The sequence below is a fragment of the Adiantum capillus-veneris genome, chromosome 16, assembly GCF_014529385.1.
Source record: "Adiantum capillus-veneris isolate H3 chromosome 16, ASM1452938v2, whole genome shotgun sequence".
Lineage (NCBI taxonomy): Eukaryota > Viridiplantae > Streptophyta > Polypodiopsida > Polypodiales > Pteridaceae > Adiantum > Adiantum capillus-veneris.
The window spans coordinates 34,647,836-34,671,006 of NC_140946.1; the positions used below are offsets into that span (position 1 = coordinate 34,647,836).

General features: G+C 44.9%; 2 protein-coding genes across 2 annotated transcripts in view; both read left to right on the forward strand.

The window, feature by feature from the left end:
- Nucleotides 1-23,171, forward strand: part of LOC147438841 (hydroxyproline-rich glycoprotein family protein) — a 62,047-nt gene that overhangs the window by 17,590 nt on the left and 21,286 nt on the right. Inside the window, exons 2-6 of the mRNA XM_086484807.1 lie at nt 7,515-7,587; nt 11,120-11,194; nt 11,298-11,359; nt 11,461-11,529; nt 11,610-11,638. Coding sequence (XP_086340933.1) covers nt 7,515-7,587; nt 11,120-11,194; nt 11,298-11,359; nt 11,461-11,529; nt 11,610-11,638 — 308 coding nt within the window. The remainder of the gene's footprint in view (nt 1-7,514; nt 7,588-11,119; nt 11,195-11,297; nt 11,360-11,460; nt 11,530-11,609; nt 11,639-23,171) is intronic.
- Nucleotides 11,645-14,419, forward strand: LOC147438842 (uncharacterized). The gene has a single exon (XM_086484808.1). The coding sequence runs from the start codon at nt 12,462-12,464 to the stop codon at nt 14,076-14,078; it is 1,617 nt and encodes a 538-aa protein (XP_086340934.1). The 5' UTR covers nt 11,645-12,461; the 3' UTR covers nt 14,079-14,419.

Here is a 23,171-nt window from a genome sequence, read left to right on the forward strand (position 1 = left end):
AAGTGGAGGAAAGCGAGGAGATACTTGTTCCAGAACAGATACTGACACGTAAAGATAGAAAGATTAAAGGTAAAGTGATGAGGCGGTTCTTGGTTAAATTCAAGAACTATCCTGCATTGGATGCGAAGTGGATGGAGGAGGAGGACCTAGCAGATACTCCTCAGATTGTGGAACTTTACTTTGAAGCATTCGATTTAGCATAGTCTACTTCGATAGAACTCCGATTTCAGCATGGGCGAATCTAGTGCAGCGGGTTTGCACAAGAGGGGAGTCACTTTGCTCCTTTGTCGATAGATTGCCCCGATATTTTGATATAGAGTCATTGATATCCCTTTGGGTTTCAAAAATACTGCCGAGCTGACACTATTCTGCTGTATGACTTTAATGAAAATGATACTGATTGATTTGTACTTGACTTGTTTAAGTGCAGGAATTGATAGACGAAATGACTGCAGCATTTCGGTCTCATAAATCTCTATAGACATGATTGCAATATGGATTAGTTAATCGGGCATCTGTGAGGTCCCGACTGGATGTAGATGCCATTGCTAAACATGTTGCCAATTAATCATGGTCTGAGATTTGGAATGAATTTTTGAATGTGATTTGTCATGTGATGTCCTGTGATGTGACTGTCGATTGGCACATGTGCTAGATGTGTTGTGCCTAGTGCGTCGGTACTAATAGTTAGTGTCTGCTAAGACAGTTTATGGCTTTTGTCTGTTTTGCAGGCATAATGGAGGGCGATAACAATGCTTTCAAGAGGGGGGTATGTCACAAGACGGGCACCACATGTCAATAGAAAAGAACAGACTGAACAGACTTTTAGCACTTCAATAACAACTGAACTGAGAGAGAGATGACACGCGACACGGAGTGGTGGAATTTCTCCCCAAAGAGTATTGGCCCCAAACCTTGGCACCCCTTTCAGTATTTCTTTATATTGCATCAACACAATACAAGCCGGTACTCTAGACTCTACACCTTCTCCTATAAGCACGCCAGAGAATGAGCCCTTAGCACATATTTAAAGGCCCTAGGCCCCAGAAGCAGTTTACATGAAAAGCCTTCAAACTCAAAAGCATTTGGTGCAAAAGCAACGCCCAAAAGCTGCCAGCGTAAATCACCGAATTTTGTACAACTGCACGTCAGCACTATTAGCGCGTTTTGCAAAAAATCTGCCACGTCAGCACTGTTAGCGGAAAATCCGGAAACTGCCACGTCATCAGCTGCTACGCATGTGTGCGGGTCTTGCTTTATTTTAATCCTTTATGTCACTTGGGGCCCCATCGAACGGGGTCCCCATAAGTTGGTAGGACTTCTTCTTCTGTTTCTTGTTCTTCTTAGGGTTTAGGTCCCTCGGCCAGGATTTGCAAGTTGGCTCCATTCTTCAGGGCTTTGACACGTCAGCAGTTTGTGACAAGGTATGTCACAAATGGGTGACGTGGTGCTCCTGGACAGTCACAGAGTGGCAGCAGACCCGGACAAGTGCCGACAGGCTGACGTGGTAGCATCCGGATTTTGCGGCGTGAAAAGCCCTGACAGTGCTGACGTGGCTTGCCGTACGGATTCTCGCTTTTTACGCTGACAAAGCTGTACGGAATTCTTGATTTTGCACTGGCTGAATTTTGGGACAGCTTTTGGGTCAATTGCTTTATTTAAGAATCTTTTAAAAGTTGAATGCTTTTGGGGCTCTGCTCTTGGGCATCCCTTGTAACCAATAAATAAGTGGGCAGGGCCTCACTTCTCAAAGCATTGGGACGCAGAGTTTGAGAGTGAGCACTTGCCCGCTCTCTTGTACTTTGAACACAGATTAATATGAAAAGAAATACCGAAAGGGGCGCCAGTCTTTGGGGCCAATATCTCTAGGCATGGAACTACGTCGGGCCGTGTCGACTAAAGTTTGAATTGTTTTGAAGTGAATCTCTGCTGGGTCGCGGTAGAATCTTGACTTGGGGTGTCCAAGTTTGTTACAGAGACATTACTTGCCTAGAACAGATTTTAGAATGTTTACAGATCATCAGACTTTGAGATACTTCTTGATCTAGAAGCGGCTTTTAGATAAGCAAATGAGATGGACGAACATATTGTCTCAATTTCATTTCTAGATTGTTCACATTGCAGGAAAGAAGAATTTGGTGCTAGAGGCTTCGTCTCGAAAGCCACAGATGTCGGCCATCTTGGCGATATATCACCAAAACTTTGAGGATATGCTAGATGAGTATGCTACAAATCCCAATTCTGCCGACATCTTTGACCCGGTATAGAGTGGGGAGATAGTTGCAAGATATACTATCGAGGAAGGTTATTTAATGAGAAAGACTATGTTGTGTCTCACTAAGGATTTGAGGATAAAGGTGTCGACGAAATCCTTCTTTTGTGGGCATAGAGGCATCGAGAGTACTTTGACAGGGCTGGAAAAGTATTTATGTTGGCCTCAACTCAAGAAGGACGTGGATGAGTTTGTGCGCATTGCTTGATGTGTCAAAAGGTAAAGTTTGACAGACACAAATTGGCAGGACTCCTACAACCTTCACCTATTCCTGACCGACCGTGGGAGAGTATAGCAATGGTTGATCTTCAATCTTCCAAAGACTCTGAATGGGCATGATGGTATTTGGAAATTCATTAATAGATTCAACAAGCATGCTAAAGAAGATAATTAAAGTCGACGGCCAAATTGTTTCTCACAGATTTTCAGACTACATGGCATGCCTACAGGTGTTCGATAGAGACCCCAGATTCACGAGTTTGTTTTGGAGAGCAATGTTGGAGAATCTAGGCACTCGGCTTAATTTCTCATCGCCGTTTCATCTCGAGGATAGCCAATTGAGTGCTTTTGAGCTTGTTGAAGTCTTACATCTTTGACAACAAGAATTGATGGGAAAAGTATTTCTCTCTATTTGGACTTTTCTTACAACAACACTGCTCACACATCTATGGGGCTCACACATCTATGGGGAAGGCACCATTGAGATTGTTGAGGGTGCCAGAAAGGGTCGACCCTTTTTGAGCACCAAGGACAAGATTTTTGAAGCAGAACACTACTCAAGATCTGGAGACTACTTTTGTCAAGGTAAAATAGGCCTTGTAGACGTCTCAAGCATGACATAGGAAGGCAGCAGACAAGCATTGGCTCGACTGGCAGTTGAAGGAGAATGATTGGGTGCTACTTCGCTTTGAGAAAGCACGCCTATGGAAGAGGAAAGGTAAGGAGAGGGAGGAAAGGTAAGGAGAGGTTTTTCCCAAAGCTTAGTATGCGATACTATGGGTCCTTCTAGATACAAAAAAAGATCAATGATGTATCCTTTCGATTGAAGTTGTTAGATACTTGGAAGATTCACAAGCTTTTCATGTGAGTCTCTTGAGACCTTTTAAAGTTAAGTGCAGTTGGTTCAAACTAGAAAGTGGTCAATGCCAAACAAAGGGTGCAGGCAGGTGCAATGCAGAAGCAACTAGAAGTCAAAGGAACGGAAGAGATTTTCGTTCCAAAACAGGTCCTAGCGCACAAGGAAAGGGAAGTGGAGGGTAAGCTGGTCCGTTGATATTTGTTCTTTTGGAACTATCCGGCTCTTGATGCAAAGTGGATGGAGGAGGATGACTTAGTAGATCCAGCTTTATCTTCTGGCTTTTGGTTTAGCACCGACTATTCTGAAAGTGCACAACGAATCAATGGGTTGAATTTGGTGCGGTGCATGCTACACGAGAGGGGAGCCACTCCACTCCTTTGTCAACAGATTGGAATATAGTCACTAATTTTTCCATGAGATTTTAGGGATATTAACAGGTTGACGGTATTGTACTGAATGACTTTATGAAAAGATGTACATTGAAATGGAAATTCCTAAAATGAACTTGTTAGATGTGCTCTCTCATAAGTGTATTGTTTGAGTATGTGTCGAAAAGATGAAATGATTGCAACATTTTATCTATTTCACTTGACGGGTGATAGGAACGAAATTTAGATCAAGACGTCCATGAAAAGATCAACGCAGCCTGGATGTGATTGCTAAATAAGCTACAATGATCATGATTCGACTGGGATAACGATGTGAATGTGATGTGACTATTCACAATGATTGTCATCTTTATGCAAGTGTTGGATGTGTGTGGTCTGGTGCCTAGGTATACAAGAGTTAGTGCGTGCTGAGCTAGTTTTTGTGTCCTTTGTTTGTTTTACAAGCGTAATCAAGGGCCATTACTCTTCTTTCAAGAGGGGGGTATGTGACAAGTTTGATGGCGTGGTACCTATAGTGGCCCTACAGTTGCCTAGGGCCACTAAAAGCTGGACCAAAAACTTAAAATAAAGTAGGACCAATTTTTTTGCAAAGATCCAAAGCTGGTGGCAGCTTCTGCAGACTGCATCGCAATTTACAGCTTACAGGCTGCCACGTGGCAGTCCATACTGCCAGCCAAAAGGGTTCTACGTGTGAGCTTTTGGAGGGCATTGCTTATGGAAGATTACAGCTTTTGGGGGTGCCCAATTTAGGGCCCCCTATACACATATAAATAAGTGGCCAGGGCTCTCTCTTCCAGAGATTAGCTGGGGAGCATAGTGGAGGAGACCTTCGGCAGTTGTACATGTTGTGATCAATCAAGAAAGAAATACGGAAAGGGCTATCAGTCTTTGGGGCGAGTGCATCTGGAAGCAGATCTGCGCCACTTTGTGTCCGCTCTCCTCTTCTCTCTCTATTTTCAAGTTCTATAGTTGAAGTTTTCTCACATGCGATTTCTCGCTTGGAGTGTCCAAGCCTGTTACACATGGTCTTATATCTCCTCAATTTATCTGCTTTGTCAAACTGAAAATCTCTGTGTTTTGCTGCCTCGCACCGTCTGGGCAGTAGGCGGGCCAGTTACAATGTGCAAGAGACTCACATAGAACAGGTTCAGGTAATAGTTAGTAAGTCCGTCCCAACCAGGGGCTTTCCAATGGCCCAAGTCTTAGATACTTATTTTTATCCAACTCTTCAGTGGTAAATGCTAGTTCTAAAGAAGATGCATCAACCTTATTAAGTATAGGACAAATATATACAAGAAGCTGAGATTAGCATTCAATACATGAGAGTCAGGTAATGTAGGAGAGGAAAAACTTCTTTAGATGAGCAAGAAAAGTAAACAACAATTCACTTTCGTTGCCTACCCTTTATTTAATTCACGTTGGTCATTAACTATCAAAGTAGTTTTTGCCTGAGAAAGAAAATTTTGTTCCAAAGAAGTAAGCAGTCATCTCTCAGCTGATTCAGAGAGCCCTTGATAGGTAGATTTTGCAATTTTCACATGTTCTTCAATGAGCACTTGCATTCTGATTACAGTTATATACCAAGCCACATCAATACTTATATGCATACGAGCCAACAAAGGAGAGATAAATCTGTGAATAAGGGTTGCAAAATGATCACGACTCAAGTAATTCTGATTGACATGAAGCAACCGTTGACAACGCAAATGCACATCGGATAGATGGTGACGAAACTACAAACCCAACCATAAAGGATGATGATCATAATCTTGCAGGAAATAATCAACCCATGTTTCCATTTGAAGTCACCATATTGCTTCATGTTTAAAACATACCATCTATCTAGCTTGGCTCAATAAGAGTGCGTATTGTGGGAAAAAGTATAATGAAGAACCCCTGGTTTGACATGTAACTTGTAAGGTGCAGCGGAATGAATGTTGAATTTTGCTCAAGATGAGTGCTCCGAACTGTGCTCAAGGTTCCTTTTACTTATGGAAGGGAGAGCCTTCCGTTCTTTAATGAGAGAGTGCAATGGACACAAACAAAGTGAATGGACACTGTGCGTGAAGGTTCATGAGACTTAGAGATAGAGAGAGAAGAGAATACGACACCAGAGACGACGTAAAACCCCTCCTCCAAGGGCCGCACCCTCGATGGCGAGAGTGGTCTACTATTGATTGCACAATCTGGTACAATGGTTGATGCAATGAGTCTAATGGCTACGTCAAGGTCGACGGTGTGGACGACGAGGACGATGCTACGGCTGAAAACGGATCGCTTGATGAATCTGCAAGGGGTCGAAGGCGTCGGGCTGATCTGCTACTGTTTTGCTTGCTAACTTGTTCGCTGAAATTGCTGCTTACTTTGCTGCCCAAAAACGCTAAGAGTGCTGGAATCTACTAATGGAAAGCGCTGAATATGGCTGAGTGGAAAACACCAGATTCAAGGGCCAGATTTTCTGGGCAAAAACGCTACTGAAAGCTGGTTTCAAAACTGCTAATGGCTGGCTGTTGGTTGCTTGGAAAACGCTAGGTGCTGGGGTACAAAAACACTATTTGCAGGGCCTTTTCCTCATTGATCTGCTGGGTGGGAAGCGCCAATGCAAAAGCTGAAAACGTTGATGCTACTGTCCCTTTGCTGGCTGAAATCGCCCAAGACTCAAGGCTGGAAACGCTAGGGAGCTTGTGGGTAAAAATGCCACCAAGGGGAAGTCTTGCTTGAGAGAGGTTCTTGTTCTTGTTCTTGTTGAGAGTCGGCCTGCTAAGCAATGCTCCTGTCGCCTCATCTGCCAGAAAGTGCTAGCCTTTGCTTGTATATTATCTTAGCAAAATTGCCCTACCCAGTTCCCAACAAAAGTCACTTAATAAATAAGTGAAAAATGTCAAAAATAGGGAAAATAGGTTTTAATGCACTAGAAAATTCCCCTGATGGATTCTGATGGGAATGCTCATGATCATGCTGTGTGCAACCGGAGGATATGCATCTAATCTAAGTGACTGGTCATGCACAATCGGCGAACAGACTCACAAAAGTGCCAGATCACTTCCTATTCTAGATTGAGTTGACTGAACTGAACCCTGATCATGTTGTAGCTTGTCCACGGACACATAGGGTTGGATGCGTCACGTGACATAACTGCAAAGCAACTGCCAAAGAGTCAACTATGAAATTACTCCATGAAACTCTTTCAACTGCAAGCATGTGCGATGGAGAGAAGTATTGTCACTACCCATAGGAGCATGATTAAATCACCCACCCAAAAAGTCATTGTGCAACCAGGGATAAGATGCAGGCATTTGCCACAATCGAGCATAATCATGTGAGAGATATAAGTGTAAAGACCTAAAAGATCCAATATCTCATCATTAACAACGCATCGAACAACCATCTGTCTGTCCATCGGATCATTGTATGCAATGATTGGTTGAAGCTCATTTCGAACCAGCTGACAATGCCTGAGACTATAGTATATGATACAATCTCCAGAAAAATAAGAAGAGCCAGAAACATCATGTTGCTTACCCGCGCGCCCTCGCATGCGCACACACATACACACACACACACTCTCACGCACAATGGTATGTGTATGCAAACAAACACGCAAACAAGCAACTCACTAAATATATCTGTGTCTATTGATTTTTGCTTGTTTTCCAAATTAATCCAAAAGGGCAATTCTTGAGGTTTTACTGTTCATTTTTGAGTGAATTCTGTGGCAATTGTGATGCATTAACATATTCCCCCAGAGACAAATAAGTTGGTGATGTTTTTACAGAGTGTGGAGAGCATACGGTCACAATACGAGGGGCTGCTGACAAATGCCCACATCATTTCTGGTGCTGCATATGGTAGGTTTTGTATATAAACATTTACAATCTCTGAATGTTTTCCTTTTGCTCAGCAAGAATGCTATAGTTTGTCAAAGTCACAGTAAAATAGATGGCCATCAAATATTGATAAACGTTGCTCCTAGCTTCTAGAGTTTTTGGAAGCCATTGCTTTTCTATGCAGGGTTTGAGCTTTTGTAGTGTTGTTTTTTGCCAGATGTTTTGATTTAATGCAATGATTTGATAGACATTGGATAGTAGTTTCTAGTTTAATTGGTAAGCTGGCTGCTTAGAGGCTTCAGATATTCAGCCATAGACTAGTTTAAACCAATCTTGTAGCAACCGTTTTGCTGCTGAGTTGTTAGGCTTATCCTGAACTGTGGTGGTGGTTATTATTAAAAGGTATGACTTAATCATTAAAGAACATATTTAGTTTAGGATTTTGACTCAAGGTTGTAAACCCTAATGACAATGATCGCCTCTGTTTAGCTCTTCTAAGCTTCCATATGCCTTTTTGCAACAAAAGATGTTGCCATTGCTGCTCTGTAGGCTTTTGTTTGTGAAGGTGATCTGCAAGAAGAGCATCTGGGCTCATTGTAGATCTGGGGCCAGGGCTTATTATATTCCTGTAACTGAATGGTGGACAGAGTCTGGACCACAGTTGTGCAATGGCTTGGCCATTGTTGCTGTATGGCTGTTCAATAATTTGTAACTTGTGTGGAGGAATATCTCCTCTCCAATAGTCATTTCTACTTTCATAAGTGCCATGCATGTTAAGCTCAATGTAGGCGGCGTTTCTTTTTTCCATTGCTTAGTTCTCACCAACTATTTTCATTGATGGAGATGTTTCAGCATCAAGCCAATATCATACATGATAAAGCTGTGTCCATTCTATATCTTTTGACTTATAACTGGCACTTTCCTCAATAGATGAATTTGAATGCATCTAGTGATATAACTTGTGGAGCTGCTGGTCATATCACCTTGTAGATGACCACCAGAACTTTTAAATCCACAGCAGTTTGTTTTGAAGAAGAATCTGTTAATTTGCTTGGATTCATCTTGGTATATACGATTGCACATGCACACACATGCACTTAGTTTGTGTGTACAAATATTTATGTATCATGTACAATTTAATGTATCGTGTACATATTTTATATATTGTGTACAAGCTTAACATATGGTGCTTGTATGCATGCATGCATGTATGTTTATAATATGGTTCTTTGCATGGATGTTCGTGGGTGCAATTTTGTTTGTCCATTGCTCTTGAAGGTTCCCTAAAATTTGGGCCATCAGTTTGTTTAAGGGAGCGCCTATTCCTTTCGAGATGAACGCCCAGCATTCTTCCTTTGTGTTTTGTTCTTGCAACTAGAAATATTGCTCCTACTACTTGTCTTAGCTATGGTGCTTCTAATGAGACTTCTCCACGTATTTGTTTGGGGGGTTTTCTCGTATGTAGGAGCTCTTCTAGAAGTGTTTGCTTTGTCATTTGGAGGTGAATTTTCACTTCTCTCGATTTTGTTTTATTTGTACAAGTTCGCTCTCTCCCAAGCTATGGGAAACAGGCAAGTGGGCAAGAAGTGATTCCAAGCCAATGCATGGCGAGTGTGAAATGAACCTTGAGTGTGTCTGGTGCTTGGTCCAGTTGTCAGTGAAACTAGATGGGTGTACGCTTGCTAGACGCAGTTGGGCAAACAAGAAACAAGGGCACCTCTATAGCTGTATCTCCCGATAGTGCTCAACACAAAAATCAGAACCACAGACCATATCAAAATAACCTCCCAAAGCCTTCAACACAAAAGCATGTTTACCCTTAGGAACTTTACTAGCAATCACCCACCCAAGAGACCATCATAGCATCTAGGAAACAGGCATGGATTTACGGCACTCGTCAAACAATGCGCTTGAGGACAAGGGGTTCCTCTACTGCAATTTAACACAAAAGAACCACCAAAATCTTGCTTATATACAAGGTCCTCCATCGACAACACACTTACGGGCTGGCTCTATATCAATGACTTGCCTTGCGCATATACATGCTAGCTAAAAAAACCTAAAAAGACCATCAAAAGAAATCCCACAACCTTTTACATCATTCCATAGCATTCCCATACATACAATATGTACAAAAAATGGGATTCTCAAAATGCGTCCAACAACGCGTGAAGAAATTTTTAAATATTGTGGGAATTTTACTAATATGGATAAGCCTTAATTGAATCAATGAGTGGACTTCAAAATTTACCTGCCCAATTCCGGAAGCTAATACTTGGATGAACTATTGGGCACAAGTCAGTTGGAGCAGGTGACAAAAGGGGAGGAAGGGGGCACTGGCAAGAGAAAGAGGGGAGGGGCGGGGGGGGGGGGGGGGGGGGGGGGGGGGGGGGGGGGGGGGCTCGTTTATATGACACGGGGTCCAACTCGTGGGATCGACGGCAGGGCGCGTTCACGGCAGGGGCGCGCGATTTGGGCCGCCGGATCTCCGCAGCAGGGGGGGGCAGGATTTATGTACGTCTGGAGTCGCATTATCTGCAGTGATGCGCGATAGGTGGGATGGATAGAGCTGTGGCGTGTGGTGGGGGAGGTCCTGGGTTCAAGGCGCGACTGCCGGAAGGAGACCCTAATTTTTTGTCCACCTGGAGATTTAATCGACGGTGGATCTCGTGGCGGCCGTCGATCCCTCGAGTTGGCCCCGTGTGCTTTATGGACGAGGGGGGGGGGGGGGGTGTGTGTGTGTGCAGCAAAGCTATAGGATACTGAAGTTCAATCTCTTTTCTTCCGATCTTTGGTGCAAAGTGGTTACAGTATCTTTTATGAAAGTTCCTAGAAGTTTACGACATAAGGAAAGGTGGACAGTCTCAAGAAACTGGGAAACAAAGTTTTGTGGCAATAGGGTGAAATTTCATGCAACAAAGACTCAGACATCGCTTATTATCACCTGATTGCTTGCAGAAAATAATCCTCATGCACCAGTTAAAAGGTCTATATAGGTCAGACAAGTGGTCAAGTTGGCCCTAATCATCACCTGGTTAGCAAGCTGAGAAATAAATTTTAACTTGAGAACTGAGAAGGGTAGCTTTATAATCATTCCAAGCTGGTCAGATTGCCTGCATTTTTCCCTGGGGAAATAGTGGAACAGCATTTGACCACTTAGCCAACTGTTCCTCTTTGTTTTGATAGTGAAATAATGAAAGAGCATCTGAACATATGTGGAGGAGCAATGTGTCCCATTTTAAGTGTCGAGAGTTATTTTGAAATATGGATGTTCATTATATAGACTCATAAATAGACGGTTGGATAGGTGGGGAACTTCAAACTTTCTTGAATCATAAATGAAAGCAGCAATGATTGGATTGCCAGATTAGAGAATATCAAACAAATGATTGATTGTTTTTTTTCTTGTTTTCTTGTCTAGATATGAATCTGGTACTGCCAAGGTTTTTGGCACCAATTTCCATATTGATTGAATCATTACTCCTTTTTTTTGCATAAGCGAAATAATTAGCGCATATCCTATTGGCTCTCACAGTGTCATGATTTCCTGCAGATTTTTCTCGATCTGTACAGGATATGGCTTCTCACATGTTAGAAGCGTTTGGTCAATATATTGACGGAGAGATTGGTATGTATGAAGCATGAAACGCTTGCTGCTGGTTTTTCATGATATTTCTTGCTGACCCGTCCTTCGAAGTTGAAGGGCTAAGCTATCTTCTCCTGGCATGCAGGCCATGTATTCAGCATGCTAGCAAAAGTCCAGTTCGAAATCTCCAAGCTGCTGGACATATTTGTAAGCAGGCCATTTTTTTGTAGAGAGGACTCGAAATTGCTGCATAGATGTATCTGTTGTCTCAATGATGTTCTCAGTTTTATCTGTTTTGTTATGAACAGGCTGCCCACGTATCCCAAACTATTATCACTCCCACCGAAAAGATGATTGGTGAGATTCAGCAAGTTCAGGTGTGTGTTGACGTTTATGTAATGTGAGCCTAAAGGTTGCGTAATTGTGATTTCTCAAGTGGGGTGCATACTATTTGCAGGTAATGAAGGAGCAGTACGATGAAAAACGGTCAGTGCTTGAATACTTTTGCTTGGCTTTTAGAATAGTTTTTGCTTATATTTAGGGTTTTCAGACTGCGCACGGACAGCGCGCAGGGTTAGGGTTTCTTGAACTGAGCGCGCAGAGAGCAACCAGAGCAGGCTGTGTGCAGCGTGTGGACAAGAGTAGCAGGTAGGCTTAGCCCGAGGCAGGGGGGGTGCAGCGTGGAGACCACAGCAGCAGCAGCGTGCAGCACAGCAGAAGCAGTTTCCGTTGGCAACAGATAATGACCAGAAACCTTCAGAGGGGCCGCAAAGGTATAGTTAATTTGAGGCTTGACATACGGCTGCAGGCTTGTGCAGGGAACTTAAAAGGTGCCATAAGTAAATTACGTGGCACAATAGCGCGACGGGCAGGATGCCGTGCAGGGTGAGGGCAGCCATGTGCGTGATGACAGGATAGCATGCAACATAGGCCGTTTGTACGTCCAATGCTTGTGGAACCACCTGCCCCAATGACAACACAAGACAGCAAGGGAGCGTGCCTATCTACTATTGTACCTATCTTCAAGCCGGGAGACCCTATGGAGCCTGGGAATTATTGCACTATCATGATTGGACACACATTGGCACGGTTGTACGCATCTATTCTTGAGCAGCAGCTGAGTAGATGGGCAGAGAGGGGAGGGGATACGCGCAGCCGGGCAGGCAGGCTTCAGGATGGGTTTTTCTACTCTTGACCATATCTTGACACTTAGAGCCATCATTGAGGAGGGCAGATCGCGTGGGAGACGGATCTATTGTAGCTTTGTGGATTTCGAAAAGCATTTGACACAGTGCCCGGAGCTAGATTGATGCGCAGATTACAGCAGATGGGAGCACCCACAGAGCTCATTTGGGGGGTCATGGCATTATACAGGTCAGTAGTGGGGCATGTATGCACCCTAGAGGGTCTATCCACACCGGTTTACTCTACTATTGGGGTGAAGCAGGGCTGCACGCTCTCTCCTACTCTATTTGGTATGTATGTGGATGAGGTTTATGACTACATTGAGAGAGATGGTGATAGAGGTGCACAGCTGGCAGGGACATGGATTCCACTATTGTTATATGCTGATGATATTGTGTCGATCTCCGACTCTCCGGAGGGGATGCAACGTCACTTGGATGCTTTGCATAGGTTTGCCCAGGAAAGTGGTTTGTCCGTCAACCTTGGTAAAACCAAGGTCATGGTATTTAATACCACCCCACAGTGGATCAGGAGGTCAGCGCCTGCATTCACATACGGCCAGGAGAAGGTGGAGTATACAGATGCTTACACTTACCTTGGAGTGGTTTTTAGTGGGCCAGCATTTTCATTGAGGAGGGCAGCAGAGACTAGATTGACCAGAGCCCATGCAGCATTGGGTAGATTGGAAAGGATATGTTCACAGGTTCAGTTTCAGGAGCCTCGGACGAAGCTCTGGCTCTTTGACACTTTGGTGGCTTCTGCATTGCTTTATGGAGCTGAGATTTGGGGACCTTCACTGGATCATCATGGGAGGATAGGCCGCAGTGAGGGATGGGGAAACATTGAGAAGCCTCTGGTCTCTATGATCTCGCGGCTCATTAGAGCCAAGGCTTCAGTACGACGTGCTATTGTACGAGCAGAGCTAGCTGCCCCTCCACTAGTGGTTGAGGCCATACACCGCATGTGGGAACTTCCGAGAGACAGATATGCACGCCTTGCACTTGAGTCCTCTCGACAGTTAGCCATGCAGGGAGATACAGCATACTGGTATGGGGAGATGACATCATGGTTTCAGGCGCATGGGTTCAGCATAGACAGATTGCCTCCCTTCCAGTACTCACTGGATGCGCCCTCTCTGACTCTTATAGAGTCCGAGATCACCAAGCTCATTCGCCAGGACTTGACTGAGCTAGACACTAAGAGGACATGGATACAGCCAACACAGGAGCTGGACACGAAGATGGCTTTCTACAGAGAGCATCTCCTCCAGCTTACGGAGGATGGTTTTGTGACGAGGCCTAGATACATGGACACCCACTTGTCTCATGGGATACGATGTGCTATTGGCCAGATACGCACATCTTCACACCAACTGTGGATCGAGACTGGGAGATACAGCGGAGTACCAGCAAAGGCCAGGACATGCCCCTTGTGTGACATCGAGCCTGAGACAGAGTTGCACTACACATGCCACTGCCCCGTCTACTACGAGATACGAGGTCGCTTCCATTGCTTGTTCAGAGAAGGCTTTGGACCATTCTCTAGAGTCATGCGGTACGAGGATCAGAGCTGTTTGTTTTTGCTCGATCTGCGTAGACACAGAGAGAGCCTGATGAGAGGAGAGGCTAGCCAGTCTCAGATACAGATTACAGACTTCTTTAGAGCTGCCACTGGACACCCGGAGGAGTTACTACCACAGCAGAGCTCGTCGCCTCACACCAGAGGTACACTGATCGACTGAGCGACTGAGCTGGGGAGATCCAGACGCCCACGACTGCGGAGGACTACACAGCATCCACGGAGGTTGCATCAAAGGATTCGGATCACTTTGGCTCGACACACACGACGCCCTGTTAGACTACTGACCATGGAGGAGATTGATGAGATCCGCCAGCGACCGATGCTGGATCTCCTGTGATCTAGCTATCCCAGCTAGCTGTTAACTGCTTAGTTCACACCTAGCAGTTTAGGATTCCATAGTATTTTATTTTGTCATTTTGTCATCTTGTTACTTTGACTTTGTATCAGATCCACCACATTGTAACTTTCTGGTCTCATAGGTCACTTTGGCCTTTTGAAGACGTTAATATAACATTTCATTTCATTTCATCTCTCTCTCTCTCTCTCTCTCTCTCTCTCTCTCTCTCTCTCTCTCTCTCTCTCTCTCTCTCTCTCTCTCTCTCTCAGCAGAAACAAGCCGCAAGCTCCTCCATCGTTCTCTCCCAAAGTCCCTCCTGGGCGAGGGCAGCCTTGTGGGGGGCGTTAGGCCCTCAGCCTCGCCCATCTCTCACAAAGCGACCCTCTCTGCATCATCCGACACGACACCCTGTGGGTATAGCAGAAACACAGTAGCCAAGCGCCCTGCGAGTACAGCAGTTACATAGCAGCCCCTGCGTTTGCCTAGTTTGCTTCATCTGCTCGTCGTCATTCGTCAATCATCTGCTCGTCGCGCGAGTCGTCAAATCGTTTACTCTCTATACCTTAACCTTCAAAGTAATTTCACTATTAAGCTTAATAACCTGTTCATGCCCCGACAGTGGATGTATCTAAACAGGGCAATGTCCTCCTTTGGTACTCGGGCTTCCAACACTCGCAAAAGTGTTTTCTTGCAGTGGCAGCTACGCCAAGGAAAGACCCCATCACTCGACAAGAAGAAGGATTACAGATTTGAAGGCCAAGGTTCAAGAGCTCAGAGAGGAAAATCAGAAACTAAAGGAGCGCTTGCGTAAACTTGGAGATTGGAAGGAATCGGAGAGCTAGGCCATGCTCGTTGAAGTAGACAAAGCCAAGGTTTCCGTCACCGAGACTGTCATGGCCATTGAGAAAGGAGCCCACGAGGTAGCACATTAGAAGATTAACACTGAGATACAAGCAGCCATACAAGAATGCCGACTTCAAGAGTCTTTTGGGCTCAAGTCAGGATTGGGGGGCTTGACCCATCATGGTGCACCGACGAGGACAGTTTAGAAGAAGCAATCATCAAGCTTAATGACATTCTTCAACCAATAAACATTAAGCCCGAAACTGTGTCCTGGATCAACGACACACACAAGCACGTGCCACCCAAGCAATGTATCCTCACTTTCAAGGATAAAGAAGAACGGACGAAGTTGCTATGCCAATCCCGACTCTTGAAAGGCACAAAGCTTTGGATTGCCGAGGAATTGACCATGGCTCAACTCAAGATTAAATCAAGCGAACTCAAGGAGATGCATGAAACTCGCAAGCAAGGGAAATGGACAATCTATCGCAATGGAAAAGCCATCATCCAAGAATTTCGAAATCCCAAACCAGTCCTCTCTGCACTTGATCCCCCTTCAGTTTTCTTTTCTTTTTGTTTACCTTCTCTATGGACTCTCAGTCCTAAACTGATATGTATCTAATGCATTCACTTAGAAGAAGCCATTGTAATGTTTTGTTTTTGGTCCCATGGATCATATCTGACCTTCATGGACGATAATTCAATCTCTCTCTCTCTCTCTCTCTCTCTCTCTCTCTCTCTCTCTCTCTCTCTCTCTCTCTCTCTCTCTCTCTCTGTGCTGAATGGTTGCTGCTCTACGCTTGCACCTCAACGACCTGAAGAAACTTGTCACTTGTCGTATCTGGAGACTCTCTCTCTGCTGAATAGTCCACACTGAGGTTGTTGCACCGAGGTCTGACTGCTGTGTAAAGGGCAACAAAGTGCCGAGCGTAGGTCACGCAAGAACTCAGATCGTGCAGGTCCTGTAGAGCATGCAAAACGTGCAGGTCACGCAACAAGAATGGACACGGAGGTCGAACATACGTGCAGGTCGCAACAGAGCAGAGCTCTTCTCTCTCTATCGCGTACGTTGCCAGACTTCTATCCCAACCAGGTCATCTATTGGGCAACTCACCCTCCTTGTCTTCTATTGCCCAATGATCAAGACAGCTATCGTAAATTTTTAAGACATCTATTGTAAAAATCTCTTCCTCTAAGGGATGGTTCACACGAACTCACACACGCACAACACACATAGATCACACAAGCATGCGTATACGCAAGCAAGTGGGCCCGGGTGAAAGCCCTCATCTTGTTAAATCTCTTTTCCTCCCGAAAAGAGATTTTTGCGCGTTGTTGAAGGCGGCACATAGCAGCAGGTCGCCACTCTCCCTCTTCACAGGCCGAGGCGATCCCATTGCAAGGAATTGTTCGGGTGCTTGGGGATGGACCACCCAGTCGATGGTGGGGATGACAGCAATTATTAAACCCCGCCTAAATCGAAAGCGACATTTAGGCGGAGGTTTCAAAAGAGCACACTATCGCTAGGTTCTGTGAGAGCAGAGAAACTTTCTAGAGTCAAAGATGACTTAATGTATGAGAAGGTACAGGTGATGATTAAGGTGGAGCTGAGCCTCTTGAGGGGTGACATTGAAAAAGAGATGTATGCAAATGTGGAAACTTACAAAAAAGCTATGTATGCAGATACGAGGAAAGAATTGGACAAAGAGATGCTTAAAAAGCGTGACAAGATGTATGCATCATTGAAGGCCGAAATGCAAACGATTGTGAGGGCAAAAGTGAATGTAATGGAATGTATGATGCAGAAAAGATTAGAGGATGCACTTACTATTTTTGAATCCTGGAAATAAAAAATGGAAGAATGCATGAATGAAAAGGATGCATTGATCGAAGCAATTAAGAGAGACCTTGCAGCTTGCAAAAATACCCCCGCAAAGGAGGCAGAAAATCAATCCTCAATGATCAAGGAGCTCAAAAGCATAAGGAGTAGGTGAAAACTCTACGAGAAGAGGAAGAGCAAAAGGCACGAACAACCTCTCCGTGGGCGGAGCACCTAGTCAAAACACAAGAGAAGGTTGATAAAGCTGAAAAGTGGATCGAGGACGCAAAGAAAGGAAAAGATAAGATGCCTGAAGCCACACCGACATCGACTATCATCAATATGACAATTGAGGAGGAGCAAAAGAGAGAGACTAGAGCCCTTCATGTGCGTGTTACAGGCCTCAAAGACATTGGATGTTAGGTGCATCGGAATGAATGTTGTATTTTCTCAAGATTAGTGATCTTTATTGCTCAAGGTTCCTTTTAGTTCTTAGGGAAGGAGAGCCTTCCGTCTTAAAGAGTGCTGTGATCACGAACAAGGTGAGTGGATATTGTGCGTGCAAGTGAATGAGACCGAGAGAAGGAGAGAGAAGAGATACAACACCGAGAGGTTTGTAAAACCCTCCTCCGAAGGCCCTACTCTCGTCGGCGAGAGTGGTCTACTTTGATTGCACAAAGGTGTACAATGCGAATGCAATGGACAGATGCAAGTTGGGCTATGCCGATGACGACGACGGTGATGACGACGGCGACTGAGGCTGAAATCTGTGATCTTCCTTATGCTGAATTTCTTGGACTGTTTTAGGGCTGAAAATGACTGTGGTACTGCTGTTTATGGCTGAAAATGAATCTCTTGCTCGGGGGTCATGCTGAGGGGAAAAACGCTGAGTTACTGTACCTCTTTGGCTGCGTTTTTAATGGCTGATGTACCTGCTGAGAATTGATGTAAAAACGCTGAGGCTCTAGGTCAAGATCTGCAAAAACGCTGCCATGGGCTGAGATTCACTAACGCTAGGGCTGTTGTTCTCCTTGCCAAAACGCTGTCTGTGGATATCAAAAACGCTAGCAGTTGGGGGCTGATTTGCAGAGGAACACAAGCGCCACAGATTGGATGTTGTGGGCGATGACTGCAAGAGGGAAAAACGCCAGATGAGGGGAGATGGTGGCAATGGATCTGATGCTGAGGGGGGGTACTGCTGAGAAGTTGCCTGTTGAGTGGGAAGCTCCTGCTGCCTCTTCTGCCAGAAAGTGCTAACTTGGGTTTGCTTATATATTAACTTAGCAAAATTGCCCTACCTACTTTTGTTGGAAAGTCACTTAAAAATAATAAGTGAAAATACCAATGAATAGGAAAATAGGCTAAATGCATTGGAAAATTCCCTTAACTGATGCTAATGGATTCTGATGGGAATTCCGATGATCATGTTGTGTGCATCCGGAGGATATGCATCTATGCTAAGTGACTGGGCATGCACAGTCTACGAATAGACTCACAAAAGTGCCAGATCATTGCTAATCTAACTTGACTTGACTGACTGAACCCTGCTGTGGTGTAGCTTGTCCACGGACACATAGGGTTGGGATGTGTCACGTGACATCCCCTCCTTTTCAAAGTGAGGTACTGGTACCGAACTGTATGGCGTCTAGGGAGATCGCCAACAGCATCCGGAATCCTGGAAGGGACTCTTCGCCGGCCCACTCTGATGTGTGGGTCGAGCGGTACTTGAACTTCATAAGGTCTGCAATGCTTGCTTCTTTGGGCCGCGCCGAAAGCGACACAAAGTCTTCTGTGGCTCCTTCAATGTGTCAACTTCGTCTAGAGTCATGCTTCTTTCGTCTTCAAGAATCTCCATGGCTGAAAATTCCTGAAACCATCTCCAACACAAAACCATGAACATACCCATTCCATGTAAAGTGAAAGAAAAAAAATCTTGTCTTCGCTAAAGACCGTGTATGCAATGTAGATGAACATAAAGACGGAGTGACAACCCGTTCATCAAACATATGCAAACAATGCGATCGGATCTTTTCTGTTTGATCGAAATCAATCAACTGTGGCAAATCCCAATGGAAATGCCCATGCTTGGTGCTCATACTATCATGTGATCTTTCGGAAACTGTGTCATGCCAAGGAAGAGACATGTAATGCGACTTCCTTTCATACAAACTTTTCAGCTTTTCACGAAAAATCCGCATACATTCGTGCTCATCCATGAGAGAAACATACAATATGTCATGCCTAGGAAAAGGGATCACATAACGATGCTGACCAAAATATAGGAAACCTTCACGAATGAAACACTCGAACAATGCGTGCGTATCAATCATGCAGACACATAATACTTCTTGTGATGGTTCTTTGTACCAAGGCTCGAGAGCCACGATCGGTTCTTCGGGATCTAGCAAATCTTCTTGTGGGGGATCTGTGGACCTCAACTCGAAAGCCAAGATCGATTCTTGGTGATTGATCGAATCTGCAACGAGGTTAGCTTCGCTAGAAAAAGCATCCACTAACACCTCATCCTGGTGAACAATCACATCTTCTTCATGCAATTCATCATGCTTGTCTTTTTCATCCAAATCATCATGCAAATCATTATCCTTCAAATCAGCATGCTTCTCATAATCATGCAAATCCTGTGTGTCATGCTGTGGAGAAAAAGAGATTGAGGGAATCTCCTTATCCCGAATCCTTTCAACCTTGTCCTGCATATTAGCAATGAGAGATGGAGAAGGAGCAGTGTCCATTCCATGAAAGACAGTAGGAGAATCACTTTTGGCATTGAGAGTTAAAGTTCTAGCCTCCCAATCGACAAGAGGGTTTATTTCACGAAACCATTTCATGCCTAAAATCATATCACATCCTGAGAGAGGAGAAACAACAAATCTTCTAGTGAAGGCAGTCTGTTGAATTGCAAACAACACATCAAGGTACTCCTTCGTGATGAGAGCGTCCCATACCAGGACGAAAGCCAAAAACCTCGATAGGAGATCTCGGACTAACTTCGAGGCGGGCTCTCTCAACAAGAGAGGGACTGATCACATCATGCATACTATCTGGGTCAAACAATATGACAAAACGGTGCCCCGACGTAGGACCATAACATTTAATGAGCGAATCATCAATGGGAGGGTCCTGAGAAACTTTGGGCAGAATCGTGTTATCATTCATTGCATTGACAGATGTAGTGGATGCTGTGGGTTCTTTAGATTCATTCGATTCAAGCTTAGGAAATGTTCTTTTTATGTGACCCTTAATGTGACAATGAAAACAACGACCTTCCTTAGAATAAGTGCTTTGTTCTTCCGAAGTGATGTAACCTCCTACAATTCCTTGTGCTACTTTTTCATCTGGAAGAATTCTTTGGGGAGATACGGTTGGAAGATTGGTTAGAAGAGTTATCATTCTTACCATTCTTACCGTTCTTACCGTTCTGAGGGTTCTGAGAAGTCTGCGAGGTACTTGTGGAAGTCTTGTTCTCCTTAGGCTTTCCCTTGTTGTGTTTCATCTCCTGTGCAAGAGCAATCGCTACCGCCTTGTTGAGATCGATTGGATCGAATACCTCGATATCGTACTTGATATACTCATCCAATCCAAAGAGAAAAGCCTCTTTGCGCTCATCATCCGACATGCATAATTGGGTACCTAACTGCAAAACACGATTAGAAAAAGACATAACCGGCATACCATTTTGCTTGAGAGCGCGTCAATCGTCCTTCAATCGTGCGAGGTACTCAGGTGGCATAAACCGCGCCTTGAGCTTGTCTTAGAAATCAGCCCAACTAAAAGAGAGGGGCGTGAAATCGTCGGCTGCCTCTAGGTGCACGGCTAGCTGTGCCTCTTGCCATGCGTGGTGCCAATCGATGGCATCACCGGCAAGGTACATAGCTGCCGTCAAAACTTTGCTATTTCCTGTCTTCTTAGTTGTCGCAAAATAAGCATTAAATTGATGCAACCAAGAATGAATAACTGTAGCATCCATCTTACCGTCATACTTATTGAAAGTCAACTTTTCTGTGACTAAATGGTTGGAATCCGTGTCGTGGCTTCTGCCACTTGACGAACTCCCACGATCTTTGGGTGGTTTGGTCTTCGAGGCTAGGATGTGGGAAATAAATTCTTGATGACGAATCTCTCTTTGAGCCTCTCGTTCATCGCGCTCGCGTTCGAAAGCAAGTCGATTTTCTTATTGTTTTGTGGCAAGAGCAATGCGCTCACGTTCTTGAGCAAGGCGATTTTCTTCTTGTTTTGCGGCAAGTGTGGCATTTCTTTCATCGCGCTCGCAGTCCTTGGCTTCTTGTGCACGGTCCTTCGCTGCTTGTTCTTCTGCTTTGCTTGCGAGTTGTGCCAATGCAACTCGATTCGTTTCTTCTTGTTGTGCCATCATGTCCAACATCGACTTGACCATCATCTCCATAGGAGTGAGGACAACTCGTGGCGTAAATGGCGAAGGGGGAGGGTTGGAAAAATCTCCTGGTGGGGTGAAGTCTTCGTCGCCTCTCTCATGCTCATCACCTGAATGCGAAGTATCCATGCGGCTTCGGGTGACGACCATGCACTAGGATCTTTGGTTCTTAAGTTCACGAGGAACTTGGTGCTTGAGGGTCTTGAGGTTCTTGAGTTCTTGAGGATCTTGAGGTTCTTGAGGGTTTCTTTCGCTTGCAAATGCAGAACACTTCCAAAGCTCCGATACCAATGTTAGGTGCAGCGGAATGAATTATTTTCTCAAGATTAGTGATCTTTATTGCTCAAGGTTCCTTTTAGTTCTTAGGGAAGGAGAGAGCCTTCCGTCTTGAAGAGTGTTGTGATCACGAACAAGGTGAGTGGATATTGTGCGTGCAAGGTGACACTTATCTCCACTTTGTACCTTTGTAGCATGATACCATTGCTCAGCTTAGCAGCCACCCATAGGAGTCGGTAGCACTCCTATCTCAGTTTCTAGTTTGTAGTTTTCTTTGTTTGTACCCACACTTGGTACTAGACTCACCATTGTAATTAGTTTGGTCTCATAGGTCATTTTGGCCTTTTGTAGACAATAATATATCATTTCATTTCATCTCTCTCTCTCTCCCTCTCTCTCTCTCTCTCTCTCTCTCTCTCTCTCTCTCTCTCTCTCTCTCTCTCTCTACCCATGTGAATGTGAAACCGGCCCGTAGGGCGGTAGACGTTAGCTTTCACCCGATCTTTAACACTTGACTTTATGACACAAAGCAATGACTTAAAAGGAACTTGTAACTGAGACTGGAATTACACTTCAAAACAAAAGCATGGCCAGGAAGCTAGAATGCTCCCAGCCAGACAGCGACACCTTTAGGCCCCAATGGTCGGTGCCCCTTTCGGTATTTCTTTATTCTTTAACAGAGGGAATAAAACCTGTGATTTCCTACAAGCTATCCTGCACAATCTGGGCTGAATTCCATTTGTTCTGGCCCGATTTCGGCAGCATAATTGTACTAGGACGCTTCACAGTCAGTATCCCCACGCAATAGATGACTTTTCCGACGCATACTGTCACTTTGCAAAACCTGGCGAGAATCTGCAGCACGCTGAATTTTCTGTTTTCTGCCCCTAAAATGCGCCAAATCACCTCTGCAGCGGGCCCTTCGCGTCCCCGAACCTCTTGGGGGTATTAGGGACCGTTTAGGGCCGGAACCCTAAACCTGCAAAAATACACAGCAGGCTGTAATTCCCTGTTTTGGGCTCCGTTTCGCGTGCCGGCCGTATCCGTAGCAAGTCCTCGAGCTCCCGCACCTGTAGGGCTACTTGCCCTTTGAATCGGACGAGATTTCGCAATTGAAACCTCTCCGAATTCACCTGTACCTGCGGGGGATTAGCCACTAGCTAATCCAGTACCTGTGCAAGAGGCTCTTGCCTCGGCAATCGCACATGAACCCACACAACTGTACATTGGTCAAATGAGAAGCCCACTTGAGGGGCATAACATAACTGCTCGTAGGGGAGAGAGAGAGCAGTGCATAGCGTGCAGGGCATCACTCCGGGCACCGCAGTGTACATAAGAGGGAACGGAAGCACTCCATAGCTCTTGCACCTGTTGCATCCACCTGCAACTGAAATTGGTGGCCCCTTTCACCTGTACCTGCGGGGGATTAGCCACTAGCTAATCGAGTACCTGTGCAAGAGGCTCTTGCCTCGGCAATCGAGCATGAACCCACACAACTGTACATTGGTCAAATGAGAAGCCCACTTGAGAGGGGCATAACATAACTGCTCGTAGGGGAGAGAGAGAGCAG

Excerpts from the sequence above, each read along its gene's own strand:
- LOC147438842 (XM_086484808.1), top strand. The coding sequence starts at position 12,462 with ATGCGCAGATTACAGCAGATGGGAGCACCCACAGAGCTCATTTGGGGG.